The sequence below is a fragment of the Muntiacus reevesi genome, chromosome 14 (genome assembly GCF_963930625.1).
Source record: "Muntiacus reevesi chromosome 14, mMunRee1.1, whole genome shotgun sequence".
NCBI lineage: Eukaryota > Metazoa > Chordata > Mammalia > Artiodactyla > Cervidae > Muntiacus > Muntiacus reevesi.
The window spans coordinates 58,119,766-58,138,821 of NC_089262.1; the positions used below are offsets into that span (position 1 = coordinate 58,119,766).

At 41.8% G+C, this 19,056-nt stretch overlaps 1 protein-coding gene across 4 annotated transcripts in view; it reads left to right on the top strand.

Moving 5' to 3' along the window:
- The window catches only part of LOC136146329 (general transcription factor IIH subunit 2), a 77,517-nt gene that overhangs the window by 36,203 nt on the left and 22,258 nt on the right, over positions 1 to 19,056 (top strand). For 2 of the 4 annotated variants that reach the window (XM_065905150.1, XM_065905151.1), the window contains exons 4-10: positions 577 to 648; positions 3,453 to 4,026; positions 6,264 to 6,363; positions 10,469 to 10,550; positions 12,336 to 12,387; positions 15,046 to 15,165; positions 17,376 to 17,475. In XM_065905150.1, coding sequence (XP_065761222.1) covers positions 577 to 648; positions 3,453 to 4,026; positions 6,264 to 6,363; positions 10,469 to 10,550; positions 12,336 to 12,387; positions 15,046 to 15,165; positions 17,376 to 17,475 — 1,100 coding nt within the window. Of the gene's footprint in view, positions 1 to 576; positions 1,143 to 3,452; positions 4,027 to 6,263; positions 6,364 to 10,468; positions 10,551 to 12,335; positions 12,388 to 15,045; positions 15,166 to 17,375; positions 17,476 to 19,056 lie in introns of those variants that run through there. The other 2 variants (XR_010658979.1, XM_065905155.1) reach the window with 2 other exon arrangements.

The following is a 19,056-nucleotide window of genomic DNA, read 5'->3' on the forward strand; positions in this document are numbered from 1 at the left end:
TGAATTTAGAATTACTGTTGGAAAGTTGGAAGATAGTGAAGAGGGTACAGCCAAAGGATGGAAAGAATATATGAGCAAAAAAAAAGGAACTTTGGTGATAAATTCCCATCTGAATAGTGGGAATACCAGAAAGAGTGAAAATAGAATAGTAGGCAGTAGGAAATTAACAAAGAAATTATAGAAGATAATTTCCTGGGACTGGTGGGAGGCCCACACATTCAGCTTGAAACAAGTCCACTGGGTTCAGTAAATGGAGAAAGACCTGCACCAAGACACAATAACTCTGAGATTTTATAACCCATGGATAAAAGAGAAAACCCTAAAGATACAGGAAAGATGGAAACTAACACCAAAGAAATACAGACAGGTATGTACTAGCAGCGGAAACATTAGTCAGTCTTAAATTATTTAGAATAAAATGCTTCTGTTGTGGGACTTGGTTTTGTGAGGCTTTGGAATCCTGACTAACCCTGCTGACTCAGTACCCTAGAGAAGTTACTGGTGATTTCTCAGGAAATTGCAACTTGTTCTGGGTGTTAATTCCTCAAATGTGTTCTCGCTGCTTCCCTTTAAAAGGACAAAGAGAATAGTTGTATCTACTCTCTGCATTCTCCTTCCATTCAGCTGGGACTCTGGATAAACTTCCAGGTAAGTAAATTACCATCTCTGGCAAAAGTACTTTTCCCCTTATGACCCTCTTATTTCTTGTACTCTTGTTTCTCTCTTTGGAGGCAAAACGGCAGGCCCTGGAGTCACACAGATGGGGACTTAAATCTTTCCACGACACAGCAGCAGCACTGGTACTCTTAGCACTGCAGTTAAAGAGCATGAAACCTGGAGAGGGCCTTGGAGATCTCCCCAGAAAGGCCACGGGACTAGCAAAATTGACCATCAAACTTTGTAGAAGTCCAGGGGTGATTCCAGTTAGCTTGTTGCCACCCTGTGCTTATTTATCTCCAGGGAAGCCAGCGGTGAATGTAGCCCTGTGCTAGAATCAGAGGATGGGGCAGCCCATTCCAGTTGTTTGAGACAAGTCAGGTGTCTTACTTTGGGCTGCGTGACCGAAGCAGCATAGAATATCCCTCCTTAGGTAAAAGAGTGGTTTCCCTGAGGCAAAGGTACCTAGTCCGTATCTAGGTGGTTCATTACCTAAAATGAAGCACGGACTGTATAACGGAGAAAGGCTCCTGGAAGCTGGGCCCGGAGTCTGAGACGACGCTGATGTTTGCCTGTCTTTTGTTTTCATTTTTGTCTCATATCTTTTAACTTTATTAAAGTTTGAAGTAAGTATACTATGTAGAGGCTTGTGAGTGTTTTCTATTATCTGACCCTGTGTACTTGCTGAAGTTGGCACTGTGAATGGGATGATGGGAACAGTTTTTGACTTGATTATTTAAATGCTGGCTCAGGCTTTGTTTAGGAGAAAAAAAAGTGGGAGAACTACCTAGAACCACTGATGCCAGGTTGGCTGATGAAGGCATCCTGATTTCAATTCACTCTAGAACTATAATTATTCATGGGGGGAAAACATACCAATAGATTTTTTTTGCTATTTTTAAATACTGAAGTATAGTTGATTTATGGGCCTTCCTAATAGCTCAGCTGGTAAAGAATCTGCCTGCAATGCATAAGACCTTGGTTCCATTCCTGGGTTGGAAAGATCCCCTGGCGAAGGGATAGGTTACCCACTCCTGTATTCTTGGGCTTTCCTGGTGGCTCAAGACAGTAAAGAATTAATCTGCAGTGCTGGAGACCTGGGTTTGATCCCTGGGTCAGGAAGATCCCCTGGAGGGTGGCATGGCAACCCACTCCAGTATTCTTGCCTGGAGAATCCCATGGACAGAGGAACCTGGGGGACTGCTGTCCATGGGGTCACAAAGAGTCAGACATGACTGAGTGACTAAACACAGCACAGCATGTATCCGTTAATCCCAAATTCTTAATCTATCTCCTCTCCTCCCTGCCACCGCCAGCAATGGAATTTAAAGGTGGTAGATCCAGAGCCAGCGGAAGCATTTAAATAGGTTAAAACAGAAATTCAGAGAGAGGAGAATTCAGTCAAAAACAGTGAGGAAAACGAGGCAGGCCTCAAGAGCCAGCCCAGTATCAGGTAACCTTCTCCCCCTTTTCATGGTCTGAGCTGCTTTGGCAAAAATGAAAGTACTAAGGAAGAGCCCTAGGCTACCAAGTCCACCAGGCTTTGGCTGGTTTCTTCTGTAAAGGGAAGGAACTTGAAACCAAAGGGAGAGTTGAGCAGATACTTCTTTTGGCCGGAACGTGACCCTTACCTGCTAACCGCTAAAGGAATTCTACGGGGAGAACGCATGAAGACAGAAACTGAAATGAAGGCACTCTTCAGTCAAAAAGCCCAGTAACCTTGTGGATGATGAGAGCTTCCTGAAGAACCGCTGCTGAAGTGGACTTAACATCTTCGCGACAAAGGAGTTCTTTTCTTTACACTGAGTACCTACAGATGAAGGGCATGCTTGGGCTTAAACAAGATCTTCAGTGAGCTGCAACTCCTGCAGAAATGTGGGTAGATGGGCAAATTCCAAATCAGCTGAGCCTGATTAAGGGGGGGCACACAGCAAAGCTGGTCACGTGGAACTATCCAACTCCACCTGTAGGCATTAAATGAAATACTTTGTTGATTCCTGAAATGTTGAGAATGCAAGCATGTGTCTTTGAACTTGTTATATGATGATACAGATTTCCCCTAATCTATCCTTTTATCTTAAGTGATGCTATGATAAGGGAGCCTCCAACTACTTGGACTCCATAGGTGACCTTACTATTGAAGGCAGGATAAAGGTCTGCTGTTACAGACCTACTAGCATATTTTCTCTGATTTAGAGTAAATTATAAGCAGAAGAGCAGTGTAATTCAGAAGAAAAAACAAGAGTAAAGGGTTGAAACACAGCGGGGGAAGGAGAGGGTGGGACAAACTGAGAGCAACATTGACATATATGCACATATATGACATATATGTGTAAAGCAGGTAGCTATTGAGAAGCTGCCCTAGAGCGCGGTTCAGCTGGGTGCTCTGTAATGACCTAGAGGGATGGGATGGGCGGGGGGCGTGGAAGGGAAGCTCTAGAGGGAGGGGTATATTCACACTGTTGTATGGGCTTCCCTGGTAGTTTAGATGGTAAAGAATCTCCCTGCAATGCAGGAGACCCAGGTTCGATCCCTGGGTCAGGAAGATCCCCTGGAGAAGGAAATGGCAATCCACTCCAGTATTCTTGCCTGGAGAATCCCATGGACAGAGGAGGCTGATGGACTATACTCTGTTGTTGTACGTCAGAAGCTAACACAACATTGTAAAGCAATCATCCTCCAATTAAAAAATATGGTATAGCCAGCAAAAAAAAGAAAAGAAAAAGGGTTTAAACAAATCTCAGGACTAGTAAACCAAGTGACGATGTTCATGAACCTCTTTTTTCCCTTTTCAGAAAATGGCCACCCAGGAGAAAGCCCCTGAGGAGGGGATTTCTCAGTTTGATTATGCTCTGCTCCCAGAGATGTCTGCTTTTCTAGGTGTAAATGCCCTTCAATACGTAAAGGAGATAGAAGAACAAGAGCACAAAGACAGAGAAAAAATGCAAAAAGGCTTTAATTCACAAATGCGTAGTGAAGCAAAAAGGTTAAAGACTTTTGTGATGTATGACACCTTCAGCTCGTGGACACCCCAGGAGATGGCAGAAGCTGGGTTTTATCTCACTGGCACAAAATCTAGCGTGCAGTGCTTCTGCTGTAGCTTAGTCCTCTTTGGTACTAGCCTCCAGAGTCCCCCCATGGAACACCACAGGAAGTTCCATCCAGACTGTGAGTTCCTTCTGGGTAAAGATGTTGGCAACATTGCCAAGTATGATGTAAGAGTTCAGAATCCAGAGAACACGTTGAGGAGGGACGACAAAGCAAGGTACCAAGAAGAGAAGGCCAGACTTGAATCCTTCAAGAACTGGCCATTTTATGCCCAAGGGACGTCCCCAAGGGAGCTCTCAGCTGCTGGCTTTGTCTTTACAGGTAATTTGAAATCATTTTCTGAAATATTTCACTGGAATTAAGTTTAGGTTCAGTTGCAATATTTTGCTCAGTTGCAGTATTTTGTAAATCTTTCCTCACTTGTTCAACATGCTACACTAGGTACATCTATTTCCTCAAGATTCAACTTCAGTAATTTTACTTTAGCTTTAATACAACATTGTCAGTTTACCAAAAATATATGCAAAATAAGAAAGTGACTTTTTCTAAAATTTTGGATGTTAGATAATACTTGACTGGTTTTCTAAGGCCCTGAAAATAAACAGTGAGGTCAGCCTGACCCTAGTCTCCTTCTTATCCATCCTCCTTTTACTGCTCTTAAATGGTTGTTCTTTTCACTGCTGCAGTATTGGAGGGTGTTGGTGTGTGTGTTTGACCTGAAGTTTAATTATAACATATAGGTCAAGTTGCATTTCAGAAAACTGTGTGTGTGTGCTCACTTAGTCATGTCCACCTCTTTGTGACCCTGTGGACAGGGGCCCACCAGTCTCCTCTGTCCATGGAATTCTCCAGGCAAGAATGCTGAAGTAAATTGTCCATTGTTTGAGTTGTCCTAGCCACGCCATACGTGTCATGACAGATCTGAGTGAGAATCCTGATTAATACATACAGCTATCATTTGCTGAGTACCTACTTGATGCTAGGCCCACCACCCCCACCAGGCACGGATTAAGCACTTACACTAATCCAACAAACTTGTCCTCTTCCCGCATTTCTCAGCCAATGTCACTGAGGCCCAAAGAGTTTAAGAAATGTGCCTAAGAATAGCCAGCAGAGACCTACTGTATAGTACAGGGATCTCTGCTCAATGTTCTGTGACAACCTGGATGGGAGGGGGGTTTGGGGGAGAATGAATACGTGCGTATGTGTGGCTGAGTCCCTTTGCTGTCCACTTGAAACTGTCACAACACTGCTAATCCACGATGTGCTGTGCTGAGTCTCTGTGACCCCGTGGACTGTAGCCCGCCAGGCTCTTCTGTCCACGGGATTCTCCAGGCAAGAATACTGGAGTGGGTTGCCATACCCTCCTCCGGGGGCTCTTCTCAACCCAGGGATCAAACACAGGTCTCCTGCGTTGCAGGCGGATTCTTTACCATCTGAGCCACCAGGGGAGCGACTGTACTCCAATATAAAATAAAATTAAAAAAAAGAAACAAAATATTTAAATTCCATCTCGGGTACACTGCACAGTGCTTGACACACAGTACATGCTTCCCTGGTGGTTCAGCGGTAAAGAGTCTGCCTGCAGTGGAGGAGACTCAGATTCCACCCTGGGTCAGGGAGATACCCTGGAGAAGGAAATGGCAGCCCACTCCATATTCTTGCCTGGAGAATCCCATGGACAGAGGAGCCTGGGGAGCTACAGTCCATGAGGTCGCAAAGACCTGGACATGACTGAGCAACCACCACTTTCATGTGTTGGATATATGATATGTTAATTGTTACTGTCATTGTTAATTAATAGCAGAAGCTTGAAGAAATTCATATTGATAGTGTTACCCAAGTTGGATGTAAAGGAGAAAATTTAAAAGATTTCTAGTATAGGATTCCCCAGATGTCACAGTGCACTTATCACTTATTTCTTCAAGATATTATAGTTAATGTCCTAATTGACCAAGAGCCTGAAGCAGAGAAAATGCAGAGAAACGACATCTTTCTGTCATGTTCACAACGGTTGGAATCTGTAGTTTGACTTTAAATTGCCTACCAGTTTGTGTACCATTTATATCTCAAAATGCCTAAACTGCAAGTTGGTTTTCTTAGTTTTGAAAGCTGATCCTTTTGTAATTCCCCTAAAAACAGTTGTCAAAAAAGAAAAATATACTTCTCGAACATACACCTCAAAAGTGGAAAAAAATATGCCCAAGTTTCCACAGAAGTTTCATAGCAAAGCTACAGCTTAAGTCTTCTGTGCTTTACTTCGTGAGTACAGGGTTCCTCTGCTTTTCCACTGCTTCGGTGGGCATGTTGAGTTCAACAACTTGGAGTTCTGTGTGTGAGGTGTGGCCACTGCTATGAGGTGAGGTTCAGGCTTCAAAAATGGTCACTGAGGGCAGTGGGACTGTGGATGGGGATTCAACCAGATGAGAGTGTAAAGGACCAGACGTGATGGAGCACGTCTCATCCATGCCCAGGGCAGTCAGCTTGCAGAGACACCCCTTCTGGACGATTCCATGGTGCTATTGCCAGGCAATCTAAGTGTCTTGCTTCATATGTAGGTAAACGTGACATTGTCCAGTGCTTTTCCTGTGGTGGATGTTTAGGAAATTGGGAAGACGATGATGATCCCTGGAAGGAACATGCCAAATGGTTCCCTAAGTAAGTAGATAAATATTTTTTGCTTGTAATTTTTTTAAAGACAAAGCAAAACTAAAGTATTACCTTCCCAGATCAGAACCTTCAGTTTTGACCTTTCTCCTTCCTAAATAAGAATGCTCCAGAATTTATTCAAGCAAGAAAGCCCTGATGACACTGTGAAGTTTTTTAATTATATAATTTTGAAATAGTTTCTTAATATTGTTTTATTATCAAAAATACTAAGATATGATTTGCCAAGTAGAAGTTTTAGAATCTGCCTTAATAAATATGGATAATTTGTATTGGGATGATGTAAAATTGTATAAAACAATATTTAAAACCTCGTATCAGATGGTTTCATGTACTGCTGAATATATACCAAATGTAAACATTGTATTTCAAAAACTCAGTACAAGTTTGATTATTACAGTGGTCTTGAGTTCGCTGCTTAAAAAATGACATGTTTTAAAAATTATTTCTAATGTTACATTTACTAGTATTTTCTACATGATTGTATCTACCAAATATGAATTCATTCCTTTAAAATTTTTAAAACTTTCATTCTGGAAAATTTCATATGCAAATATAGAGACCACTTATCAACACATGGCCAAATCATATTTCATTCACTTCTCACATACCTTTCCCCAGAAATAAAAATAACTAGATTATTTTAAAGCAAATCTCAGATATTATATAATGTCACTTGTTGGTATTTTCGCATATAACTCTAAAATGGAAGGATATTTTTAAAAAACATAACCATAGTATGATTCTGCCTCCTAAAGAGGATTAGCAGTAATTCCTCAATCATGTCAAATATCTGAGGCAGTGTTCAAATGTCCACATCCCCTCTCTCTTCACTGTTTACTCTCTTTACTGATTTGAATTAGGATGCAAACAGGGTCCATACATTACACTTGGTTGATGTCTCAAGATTTTTAGTTTACAGATTTCCTCCTCCCTGACTTTTTCTTGTCACTTTCTCATGAAAGGAGCCGTGTAGTCTGTCCTATAAAACTTCCTGCCCTGGGTTTGGCTGAATGCTTTTCTGGTGTCATTTAACATGTTTGTCTACTTCCTGTATTTCCTGTAATCTAATAATTGGATCTGCAGTGGGCTTTGGCTCATTTTATTTAACATACTTGTCATGTACCTACCACAAACAAAGAAGTTGATGGTTAGATCTTAGGTCAACCACAAAAAACCTGGGCTGTTGTTTAGGATTACATGTCATCTTTCACACAGACAACCACGCTCACAAAAATGGAAGGACGTCTGATCTGTTCAGTAAGGAGAAAAGCAATACGAATGCGTGGTGTATGGACTTGTTTGAAATATGTGGAGGAAAAAGCTAAAATATACAAATCAAACAATCGGTATATTAAGGTTTGGGTTTGTCAGGAGATGAGGTGGAGAGGGATTTTCACATTTTACTTTGTTCACCTCTATCTTGTTTAAATTCTGGGAAACAAATGTATTTCTTTTAAGGTTGTAAAGACAATGATGGGGGTGGGAGGGAGGAAGAGAACAGAGAAGAGAAGGGATTGGGGGAGAAAGAGAGATGGAGAGGAAAGAGGAAGGAAGGGGAGCTCTTCCTGACAAGCAGATGAAACAGTTATAGGGATGCATGAAGCCAGATGGTTAAATATTGATTACTTTTGGGCCGTGCTTCACGGCTCCTGGGATCTTAGTTCCCCAATCAGGGATCAAACCCGCATCCTCTGTGGTGAAAATAGAGACTCTTAACCACTGGACCACCAGGGAGCTCCCCCAGATAGTTAAATACTTTGAGTGTCATTCTGGTCCGTTGACCAATCAAAACCAGACACCCAGCCGGTCATACTTAGCGTTGGCAGTGCACCGCGTGGGTGTGTACCGAGTGGCCATCAAGCCTGGCTCTTGGGCACCTGTCTCAGCTCTGGCCTCAGCCAGTGCTTCACTTATGCTTAGGGCCAGTGTTTAGTGTCCCTGGGCTGGACGCAGCCAGCAGCACCGTTCACACAGACCCGCAGGCGATGGCCTGGCACGAGCCAGAGCTGCACATGCCGTCAGGCGGCCCTCACACACCTTCCCTGATGCACAGCCTAGGGAAGGGTCGGAGCGCAGGGGCGAGATGTGAGCCCCGGGCTCAGCCCAGGTCCGGAGGGAGCTCAGGTCTGCTGCTGCCAAGGGGAGGGCAGAGCGCAGAGGCTCGGAGGTGCCCAGCGCTGCTTCCGACACCCAGACCCTAGGCTTGTTACTGAACCTCCGCATTTCGTGTGTCAAGACAAATGATAGTCTATAGCTGGTTGGTTGTTGTAATGACTGTAAACAAAGTATATGGAGCAAATGCCTTGTAAAAACTACCATGTATTATATGACCATTTCACCTTTCACCTGTTTGTCATCACAAGTATATGGTCAGCCAGTGTATTTCAGAGCTGGAATTAGAACTAATAAGACTCCTCCAATTTCTTGTTGATTGTTCCCTAACCTTAACTGTTTGGGCATCATTTTAAAATATATATTTATTGGCTGCTTTGGATCTTAGTTGCGGCACATGGTATCTTTGTCACGTCATTCGGGGTCTTTCCTTTGCCCATGGACTCTCTCGTTTTGGTGTGTGGGCTCAGTAGTTGAGGTGCTTGGGCTTTGTGGCTCTGTAGCATATGAGATCTTGATTCTCCGACCAGGGACGGAACCTGCGTCTCCTGCATTGCAAGGTGGATTCTTAACCACTGGACCATCAGGAAGTCCCCAGGCATCACTTTTTGCTTTGTTGCTGCTTTTACAAACTGTGGACACAATGTCTGAGTATGTCCCTGCAATTTAAAATGTAGTACTCAGTGCACTGCGTGTGTGTTATCTCTCAGTCCTGCCTGACTCTTTTCGACTCAATCAACTGTAGCCTGCCAGACTCCATTGTCCATGGGATTTCCCAGGCCAGAATACTGGAGTGGGTTGCCATTCCCTTCTCTGGAGGAGCTTCCCAACCCAGGGATCGAACCCAAGGTCTCCCACATCGCAGGCAGATTCTTTACCGTCTGAGCCACCAGGAAAGCCCACTCAGTGTACTAAATCATTGTAAATAAATAAAATGATTTTTATTGTGTTTTTAAAAGAAGTACTATGAAAAAAAAAAAAAAAAAAAAGAAGTACTATGTATTGAGCTCCTTCTCAACCCACTGTAAGCATGTGGGGAGGCCCCATCCCTCATGTGCTATGTGGATTCTGTGCAGATTTGGGTTGTGTATGGATTTGAGCTGTGTGGGGACTTGGAACCCTCCTTGGAAGGATCTGTACACCTAAAACCTGGGGACTCAGCAGCCCAGAGCAGTGGCCCCAGAGCAATGTATGACTCTTCTAATGAAGTTCATTTTCTCACGTCTTTTCAAGAGAACAGTGGCGAGATTGACTGCTTTGGGCAGGGAAGGTGGTGTGACAGAAAGAATAAAAAGGTTTATCTCCTCCCCGTGAGTGGCAGAAGTGGAACTAACACTCTAGTCTCTTGACTCTCAGTCCTCTTGTTACTCTAACGTCACTAGAAAGGAAGCTTAAATTTGTAAGAGAGAGATTTTTAAAAAGTTAACTTAAAATTGCTTCTGTTTTGTGGAAAGGAATGTGTTTTTTAAGTGTATTCAATATGCTCTTTTTAAAAAATTCTATCGATTAATTTCCATTGTATATTTCTAAGGAGTAGTATATATGTTTTTCAATAGATGAAATTTATTATTGTTTATTAGCTTTACTGCCAGTAATTTTTCATGTAAGCCTAGGAACTAGTTCGTCACTGTAGTTTAACTTAACAAAAACACCTCCAATCTAAATATTGTTATAAATCCATCTCTTTGATTGTATTATGTTTTGTTTCAGGATGAAAGATAATCTGAAGATTTAGTTTTGCATTATTACACATGTTATCATTAGTGGATATAGTAATTATATGATAATAAAGATAACTGTCATAAGTTTGGGGGTAACTTTTTTGACAGTTTATCAAAGTAAAAAAGAATTGAGCAATTTAAAGTACACAATCCAATAAGTTTTAACAAATGTATTTTGTGTCACTGCAGTTATAAAGATACAGGATATCTCTATCACAGTGTCAGGGCAAACTTTAATTCTGTTTGTTTGTTAATTATAGATGTGAATTTCTTCAAAGTAAGAAATCCTTAGAGGAAATTACCCAGTATATTCAAAGCTACAAGGGATTTGTTGACGTCACGGTAATGTATTATTCTTTTTAGTTAATTTTTATTGGAGGGTACTTGCTTCACAGTGTTGTGTTGATTTCTGCTGTGCAGCAAAGTGAGTCAGCCAAATGTGTACATATGCTGGGAGCGAAGTTGCTTAGGCGTGTACAACTCTTTGCGACCCCATGGACTGTAGCCCATCAGGCTACTCTGTTCATGGGATTCTCCACGCAAGAATACTGGAGTGGGTTGCCATTTTCTCCTCCAGGGGATATTCCCGAGCCAGGGATCGAACCCACATCTCTAATATCTCCTGCACTGGCAGGTGGGTTCTTTACCACTAATGCCACATGGGAAGTGCTGTACGTATAACCCCTCTTTTTTGTATTTCCTTCCCATTTAGGGCACCATGGAACATTGAGTAGAGTTCCCTGAGCTCTACAGTAGGTTCTCATTAGTTATCTATTTGGCATCATGGTAATTTATTAAAAATTTTTTATAAATTAATTAGAATGAGGCAAGTACATCCCTCTTTTGTCATGGCCTCTCCTTCTTTCTTCTTCCTTTATTCCATTCCCCACCTCTCATTGGGCAGGGGGAAGAAAAATATGTTCTTTTGGTCAACTAGAGTCCTTAGAATGGTCTGCCTTCCTGGTAGTTCTCTCCTCTTGGACTGAGGTCAGCTCCTCCGGCTTCCCTAGGGCGCCCCACTCTGAGCGTCCTCATGAGACATTCAGACCACAGTAAGCCTCAGAGATGGCCACTCTATGCTCTATCAGTATGACTTCCCTAGTGGCAGGTGTTGGGAAAACCCATCTTACACAGGCTATGCCAAAAAAGAAAAAAAGCGCAGAGGGCTGGATTTATTGGCTAACATGACTCAGATGAGAACCCTGCAGGGGCAGAAGTGTTTCTTCAGAGAGAAATCTGGGTGCAGTTTTCAGAGAAGAATCAGTTACTCAACATTTAACCTTCCCTCTGAATCCAGTTTCCTTCCTATATCTCATACCTTCCTCATTAGTCAAAGGACCTCTGTGATACCTTATTGTAACTTAGCTTTTGAGTTGGATCTCTGGAAAAACTGACCCAGAAAAGGCTTCTTGTTGAGTATAAACATCCACAGGTTTTCTTTTCCCATAACACTGTAAAAAATGTCAATATTAATAGAAATAATAATTAGAGGAATAATTCTCTAACAACTCTACCGTTCAATTCAGTGAAACTCTTAATTTACAGACAGGGGGTGGAGGAGGGAGTTCTTTTAATTTTTGCTCATAGATAATAGTATATTTCAAATCAGTAACTTGAATATTTTAAATTGAGGTATAGTTAATGTATGCCTCAAACTAAAATATTATACAACACAGTGATTCACAATTTTTAAAGGTTATGCTACATTTATAGTCACTGTAGAATATTGGATATATCCCCTGATATATAGTTATATCATACCTCTATATGTAATATATAGATATATAGTGAATGGGAATTCCCATGTGGCTCAGATGGTGAAGCGTCTGTCTGCAATGCAGTAGACCCAGGTTCGATCCCTGGGTCGGGGAGATCCCCTGGAGAAGGAAAAGGCAGAAAATCCCATGGACTGAGGAGCCTAGTGGGCTACAGTCCATGGGGGTCGCAACGAGTCAGACACAACTGAGCAACTTCACTTCACTTCATATAGTGAATGTATCCAATATATATAGAATTTTTATTGGATATATTCAGTATAGATTATTGGATGTGTATGTTAGATACTTGTGGCTTATTTATTTTATGTACAGTAGTTTATATAATAGCTTGAGTTTTCATTTTCTTCAGGGAGAACATTTTCTGAATTCCTGGGTCAAGAGAGATTTATCTGTGGCATCAGGTAAAGGCTCAGACATATTCAGAAAAGCTTTGCTTGTTTATTTTGCTTTTTTCCCCTAGCCTTTCCATTTTCCTCCTCATTTTGTGGTGCCATGGTAATTTTTTAAAAAACCATTTCATTAGAGTTTTTTGGTCTCCTGGGGTGACTTAATTTTTTGACATAAATGAACATAGGGAAATATATCAGGGCTGGGTCCTTAATTGAATTTCCCTTAAAACAATTCAGGTTTCTGGATAAAATAGTTTTGAAAACATTCTTAAATGGATCAGTGTCTATTAAGAAATTAAATGTGAAGTAATAGAAAATAAATGTTGATCTCTGCCCCCAATTCCTGGCACAGAGCTCCTCAGTTCAGTTCAGTTCAGTTCAGTCGCTCAGTCGTGTCCGACTCTTTGCCACTCCATGGACTGCAGCACGCCAGGCTTCCCTGTCCATCACCAACTCCTGGAGTTTACTCAAACTCATGTCCATTGAGTTGGTGACGCCATCCAACCATCTCATCCTCTGTCTTCCCCTTCTCTCGCCTTCAGTCTTTCCCAGCATCAGGGTCTTTTCCAGTGAGTCAGTTCTTTGCATCAGGTGGCCAAAGTATTGGAGTTTCAGCTTCAACATCAGTCCTTCCAATGAATATTCAGGACTGATCTCCTTTAGGATGGACTAGTTGGATCTCTTTGCAGTCCAAGGGACTCTCAAGACTCTTCTCCAACACCACAGTTCAAAAGCATCAATTCTTCAGCGCTCAACTTTCTTTATAGTCCAAATCTTACATCCATACATGACTACCGGAAAAGTCATAGCTTTGACTAGACAGACTTTTGTTGGCAAAGTAATGTCTCTGCTTTTTAATATGCTGTCTAGGTTGGCCATGACTTTTCTTCTAAGGAGCAAGCGTCTTTTAATTTCATGGCTGCAGTCCCCATCTGCAGTGCTTTTGGAGTCCCCCAAAATAAGGTCTCTCACTGTTTCCCCATCTATTTGCCATCAAGTAATGGGACCGGATGCCATGATCTTAGTTTTCTGAATGTTGAGTTTTAAGCCAACTTTTTCACAGAGCTTCTAAAACCCATGTAATTTCCTAAGTGATAAGATCATGAGAAGCATCTCTTGTTCTAACATTTGATCTTTGACACTGTGCCTGATACAGGGCTCCTAAAACCCTTGCAAACCCCTAAGTGATAAGAGCACTAAGAGCGCCTTTGGTTTCTGATGTGGTGACTCTGGGTGGGCTCTTGGTTGGGGGTTGGTCACTGGAAAGAACAAGTTATGATTAGAAGCTTGGAATTTTTGGCCCTACTCCCCTTTTCTTCATAGCGGGAAGAGGGGATATAAATTGAGTTAATGATTGATCATGCCTATGTGAGGAAACCGCCATTAAAATCCCAATAGTTTATGGATCCAGGAGCCCTTGGGTGTGTGAACACAACCACACTGTAAATGTGACACATCCCAACTCCATGGGGAAGGAAGCTCCCAGATCTCAGTCTGTGAGCCAGTTCATCTGTGCGTGTGTGTGTGTCAAGTCGCTTTGGTCATGTCCGACTCTTTGCCACGCTATGGGCTGTAGTCCACCAGGCTCCTCTGTCCATGAGGTTCTCCAGGCAAGAATACTGGAGTAGTTTGCCATGCCCTCTTCTAGGGGATCTTCCCGACCCAGGGATCAAACCTGCATCTCTTATGTCTCCTGCATTGACAGGTGGGTCCTTTACTAGTAGCACCACCTAGAAAGCCCCCAGCTCATCTGTACCCTTGATCATGTCCTTTGCTAAACAAATATAAGTGTTTCCCTGGGTTCTGTGAGCCACTCTGTCGAATGAAGTGGAGTGGGAGCAGTCTTATGGGATTGAGTCTTTAATCTGTAGGATCTGGTACTACTAAGTAGATAGTGTCAGAGTAAATTGTAGGACTCCCCGCTGGTGGTGCAGAGAATTGCTCAGTGGGAAAAGTATCAGAAGTATTGTGAGTGTGACAGTAGTGTGATAGTAAAAGAGACACACTGGAGGAAAAGACTGAGGTTTTCCCAGTACATTAAGTCATATTCCAATTAAAAATGAAGAGAACGCCAGAATCCTGGGATTAAATGTGATACTGAAACAAGCTTTCATCTTAAGGAATTTTGCAGTATCTACTTTTGCTACCACATTTAATACATATAAGTTGGTTTTCAAATCCTCAAGGAGTGCAGAAGACAGGAACCAAATTGTAGGACCAATGTGGAAAGTCTAATGGAGACCACCTCCATAGAGCTGACACCCAAAGGGCAAGAAATAAATCTGCCTCCTTTTTAGGGTGCTTCAAGCAAGATTTGCCTTTCTCAAGTTTTGATACTAACTTGGGGAGGAAGAGAAGCTCCTCTGGCTTCCTCTTGCTTTATTCTGATGCTCTACAATGAAGAGATAATTTGAAAATGTTTTATTATAAAAAAAATGAATGTATACAGAAATAAGACCATAGCAAATCCCCACTATTTATCCACCTTCTGTTTCAACAATTTAACACGTAGTCAGTCTGGTTTTGTTTCTCCCTTTCTAACCCCCTCCTTCAATTGCGTTGAAACAAACTCAAACATACTGTTCTATCTTTAAACACAAAATGATAATGCAAACACTGATAGTAGCAATGTCACAGCTTGCTAGTCTCACCGTATGCCTTTTATTCAAGTCTGTTGCAATGGCAGCATCTTTGGTAATGAAGAACTCCGACTGCAGTCTTTCAAGAACTGGAGTCCGTCGTCCCCAGTGGGAGCAGCAGCTCTGGTCAAAGCAGGTCTTTTCTACACAGGTGAGTCAGCAGTTTGCCCCACACTCTTGCCTTGTGCCCACTGAAACCCCACATGCCCTTCATGATCCTGGGCTTGTGTTTAACTAGGCTCAACAATCCCTGCTTCTTCTCATTATTCCTCACATATGCTTTTTCCTTTCTGTGTCATAAATCCTCTCCCGGTTCTCCACACCTCCTTTAGGTAGTAAAGCCCCAATCTTGAAAACTTAAGGTCTGGGCTAACAACAAATACAAGGGTCCTGTTGGGGTAATTATCAGGCCTTGGTACACTTTACTCTCTACCCCCACCCCTCTGGAAACTGTCACATGACTGTGTCCCTCGCTATTGAACCAGCTCAGTAGTCAGGTGTCCATACCTACATATCAGAGGAGCTGGGACGTTCAATTTTTTTTCTTCCAGGTAGCAATGTGCCCAGCTGAAAATTGAAGTTTCTGTTACTATGGAAGATTAAGAGATAACTAGGAGTGTGGATAGCGGTCTTTTAAAAAATGTATATGTATTTGACTGTGGGGTCTTGGGTCTTCACTGCGGCATGCAGTATCTTTAGCTGCAGCATAGGAGCTCTTCAGTTGAGGCATGTGGGACCTAGGTCCCTGACCAGGCCCTCTGCATTGGGAGCACGTGGTCTTAGCCACTGGACCAGCGGAGAATTCCCCTGGATAGAGGGTCTTTGCCACACTCTCCTTGGAAGGCAAATTAAGGAAATTGCTCTTTATAATTCCTAAGCGTGGAGAATCTGCTGTCGGTTCATAGTATTCTCTCTTTAGCTACTGGTTGTCAGGATTTCCACTTTGTCATGTGCAAAGAAAGGGGGGGGTTCCCCTCAACTTCACCTCTGCCTGAGGTATAGAAAGGTGAAATGATATTGTATGCTTTCTGGGGACCTTACTGACCTTCTCCAGACCAAACGCACATGCTCAATTACAGTGAAGGTCCACGGGGGAACTTCTGCTGTGGGGTCAAGTCATGAATATCACAGAGTGGAGCGGAGTCGGGGAGTGTAGTGTTCACTTGGACTAACAGACGTGTTCCATTGGTACAAAAAATCTTAATGCCTCAGTATCTTAGAGTTAACTGGGAAGTTAACTTAGAGTAACTGGAAAGTCAGTGTTCCACCCTTTCTTCTTGCTCCCTCCATTCTCTCTTCCCCTTGGCAGCCGTGCTCAAGGACCTTCTCTCTAGTAGTGTCCTCACCCTCTTCCTTTTGAATCCCCTCCTCACCCACGAGTCCTAGTCATCTCACCCTTTGGGATCTCGCAAGCTCTAGGACCTCTTGTCTCTGTACAGACACAAAGGGAGATTTTCCTATGCTCTGGCTTTATAATGACTGCAGGAGTCCAAGAGGAGAAGGAAGATGAGGAATCTTCCATCATCTTACTAGAGTGGGTAGCTGTTCCCTTCTCCAGGGGGTCTTCTCAACCCAGGAATCGAACCCTGGTCTCCCACATTGCAGGCGGATTCTTTACTGAGCGGATTCCCAGCTGAGCCACCAGGAAAGCCCAGGACTACTGGAGTGGGTAGCCTGTCCCTTCTCCGGTGGATCTTCCCGACCCAGGAATCGAAGGCATATTCTTTATCACCTGAGCTACCACGGAAGCCCTCTTAGAAACTAGGATGTTTCTAGTTCAGTGCTTTGGTAGATCCAAATGCTAATTTTCTTCCAAAAAATAGAGTCTCACATGAAGACTTGATCCTATTTCTAGTGGAGTAAACCTATAGTAAGAGGTATCTGATTCTTCACAATCTTACTTACATGAGAGTGGCTATATTTGCTCATATATATTTTCATGAGCTCCAAATATATTCTTTCTGATTTATTCACTGAACAGATAACTTATTAAGTGCATAAGTGCTAATCACTGTTCTAGGTCCATGAGATTCATTGGGGAGCAAAACAGGCAAAATTCTCCTCCTTCATGGAGCTTCAACTCCACATTCTGATTTGCAAATCTTTTGCCTCATTGAATGAAGAGTGGACAGGGACAGGGTTTGATCGGTGTGCATGGTACATAGAAACATTCAGTGCTCATGATCCCACTGGTGCGAGAAGAGCCCTAGTTAGAATATTTCCTCACTTGTGACACAAAGTTGTGACTTTGTCACAAAATCTGATAGAAAGTGTAAGTTCGGTTTTGTTAATATAGTTATTATCTGTGTCACTTGACAAATACATTGGCCTGTGGCACTGATCGAATTTCCTTACTTCTAGGTAAATCGGACATTGTCCAGTGTTTTTCCTGTAGAGGATATTTGCATGAGTGGGAGGAAGGTGATGACCCATTAGAAGAACACGCCAAATTTTTTCCCAAGTAAGTGGAATGAATGCTTAGTATCTACGAATCTGGATGTATTTTAGCAATTTTCCCCTCAATTTATATTTTGATTAAGTCTTTGCCCACGTGTCTCATTCTTACAAGGAAGGATGAGTCTTCCTTTCTTTCATTCCATTGTTTCACAACCCCCTTCCCGTCTAGCCTTCCTCTCTCAATAGTTACAGTACAGTTTTGGTTCAGTCATTATTTTCACATTAATGTCTATGTTATCATGACTTCATAAAGGCGGAGCCTTGTAGTAAATAATTTATTTTCTCTCCCTATACAACTTCCAGTTTTTGGAGGGAGTGATAATTGTTTTATCAGTATGTCTGCTTACTTTTTTTTTTTTTTTTAATTCACACATGAACTTCTTTTAAAAGTGCACAATCCAGTAGCATTTAGTACATGAGCAGTGTTGTACAATTCCCTCCACTAATTCCAAAACATTTCGCTATTTGAAAGAGAACTCTGTACCCATGAAGCAGTCATTCCTTGTCTCCCCTGTACACCCTATTTCCTGAGAGCTACGAGTTTGCTTTCTGTTGCTATAGATTTACTCTCTTGAATATTTTATGTAAATGGAAGCATATAATATCTTTTGTATCTGACTACTTAGCACAGTGTTTTGAGGTTCATTCATGTTGTAGCATGTATCAGTACTTCATTCTTTTTTATGACTGAGATATATGTAACTGTACATGTGTATATATATGTATGTATTTCAGTTTCTCCATCTCCTCACCAATACCTGTTGTTTTCCTTTTTAAAAAATATAGCCATTTGCTTAATTTTTAAAATGCATTTAGCACCAGTTCATCTTCAAATTCTCCCAAATGTTTAAATCTCCTGTCCAATCATTCAGACTTGCAATATAGCCCACTGTTTTCATTTTCTTAAAGAGGCTGTCATGAAGTCTCTGACTTGCTTCAATATGAACTCTTTGTCCTGAAGTTACCCTTGGATCCTAGGATTGTTCTTGAAGTCATCCTAGGGATTCCTATTGCCTCTCTCCTGTGTTTCCTGGATCTGTTGTCCTTCTTTTCTTGGCTTATTCACTCACTTTGAAATACTCCCCCACAGATCCCTGGGAAAGGCTGCATAAGAAATGCATGTTTTTAGCTTCCACTTAATGCATATATCTGAATATTTATATATATTTTCTCATGCTTGTTTGGTAGTTTAACTAGGTATGGAATTCCAGGTTGGGAATCATTTTAATTCCAAATTATAGAGACATTGCTGCATTTTCTAATAACTTCCAGTATTGCTTTGAAGTTCCATGTCTTTCTGATTCTTAATCTTTTTATTACTTCTTCCCATTCTGGAAGCATTTAGGATTTTCTCTTTGTTTCCAGTGTTCTAAAATTTCATGAAGAAATGGCTAATTTTAAATATTTCTTTTCTGTAGCTCTTTAACATTTTGGAGGGCTTATTTTTCACTCACCAGACTCTTAAAAAATGTTCAACTGTAAGAGGACATTTTGTTGTTTTCACCTTGTAATTAGTAAATGCTCTTCTAGAAATAAATATTAATACAAATAGGTCTTAAATGCTTCTATCTAATTCTAAGATTTT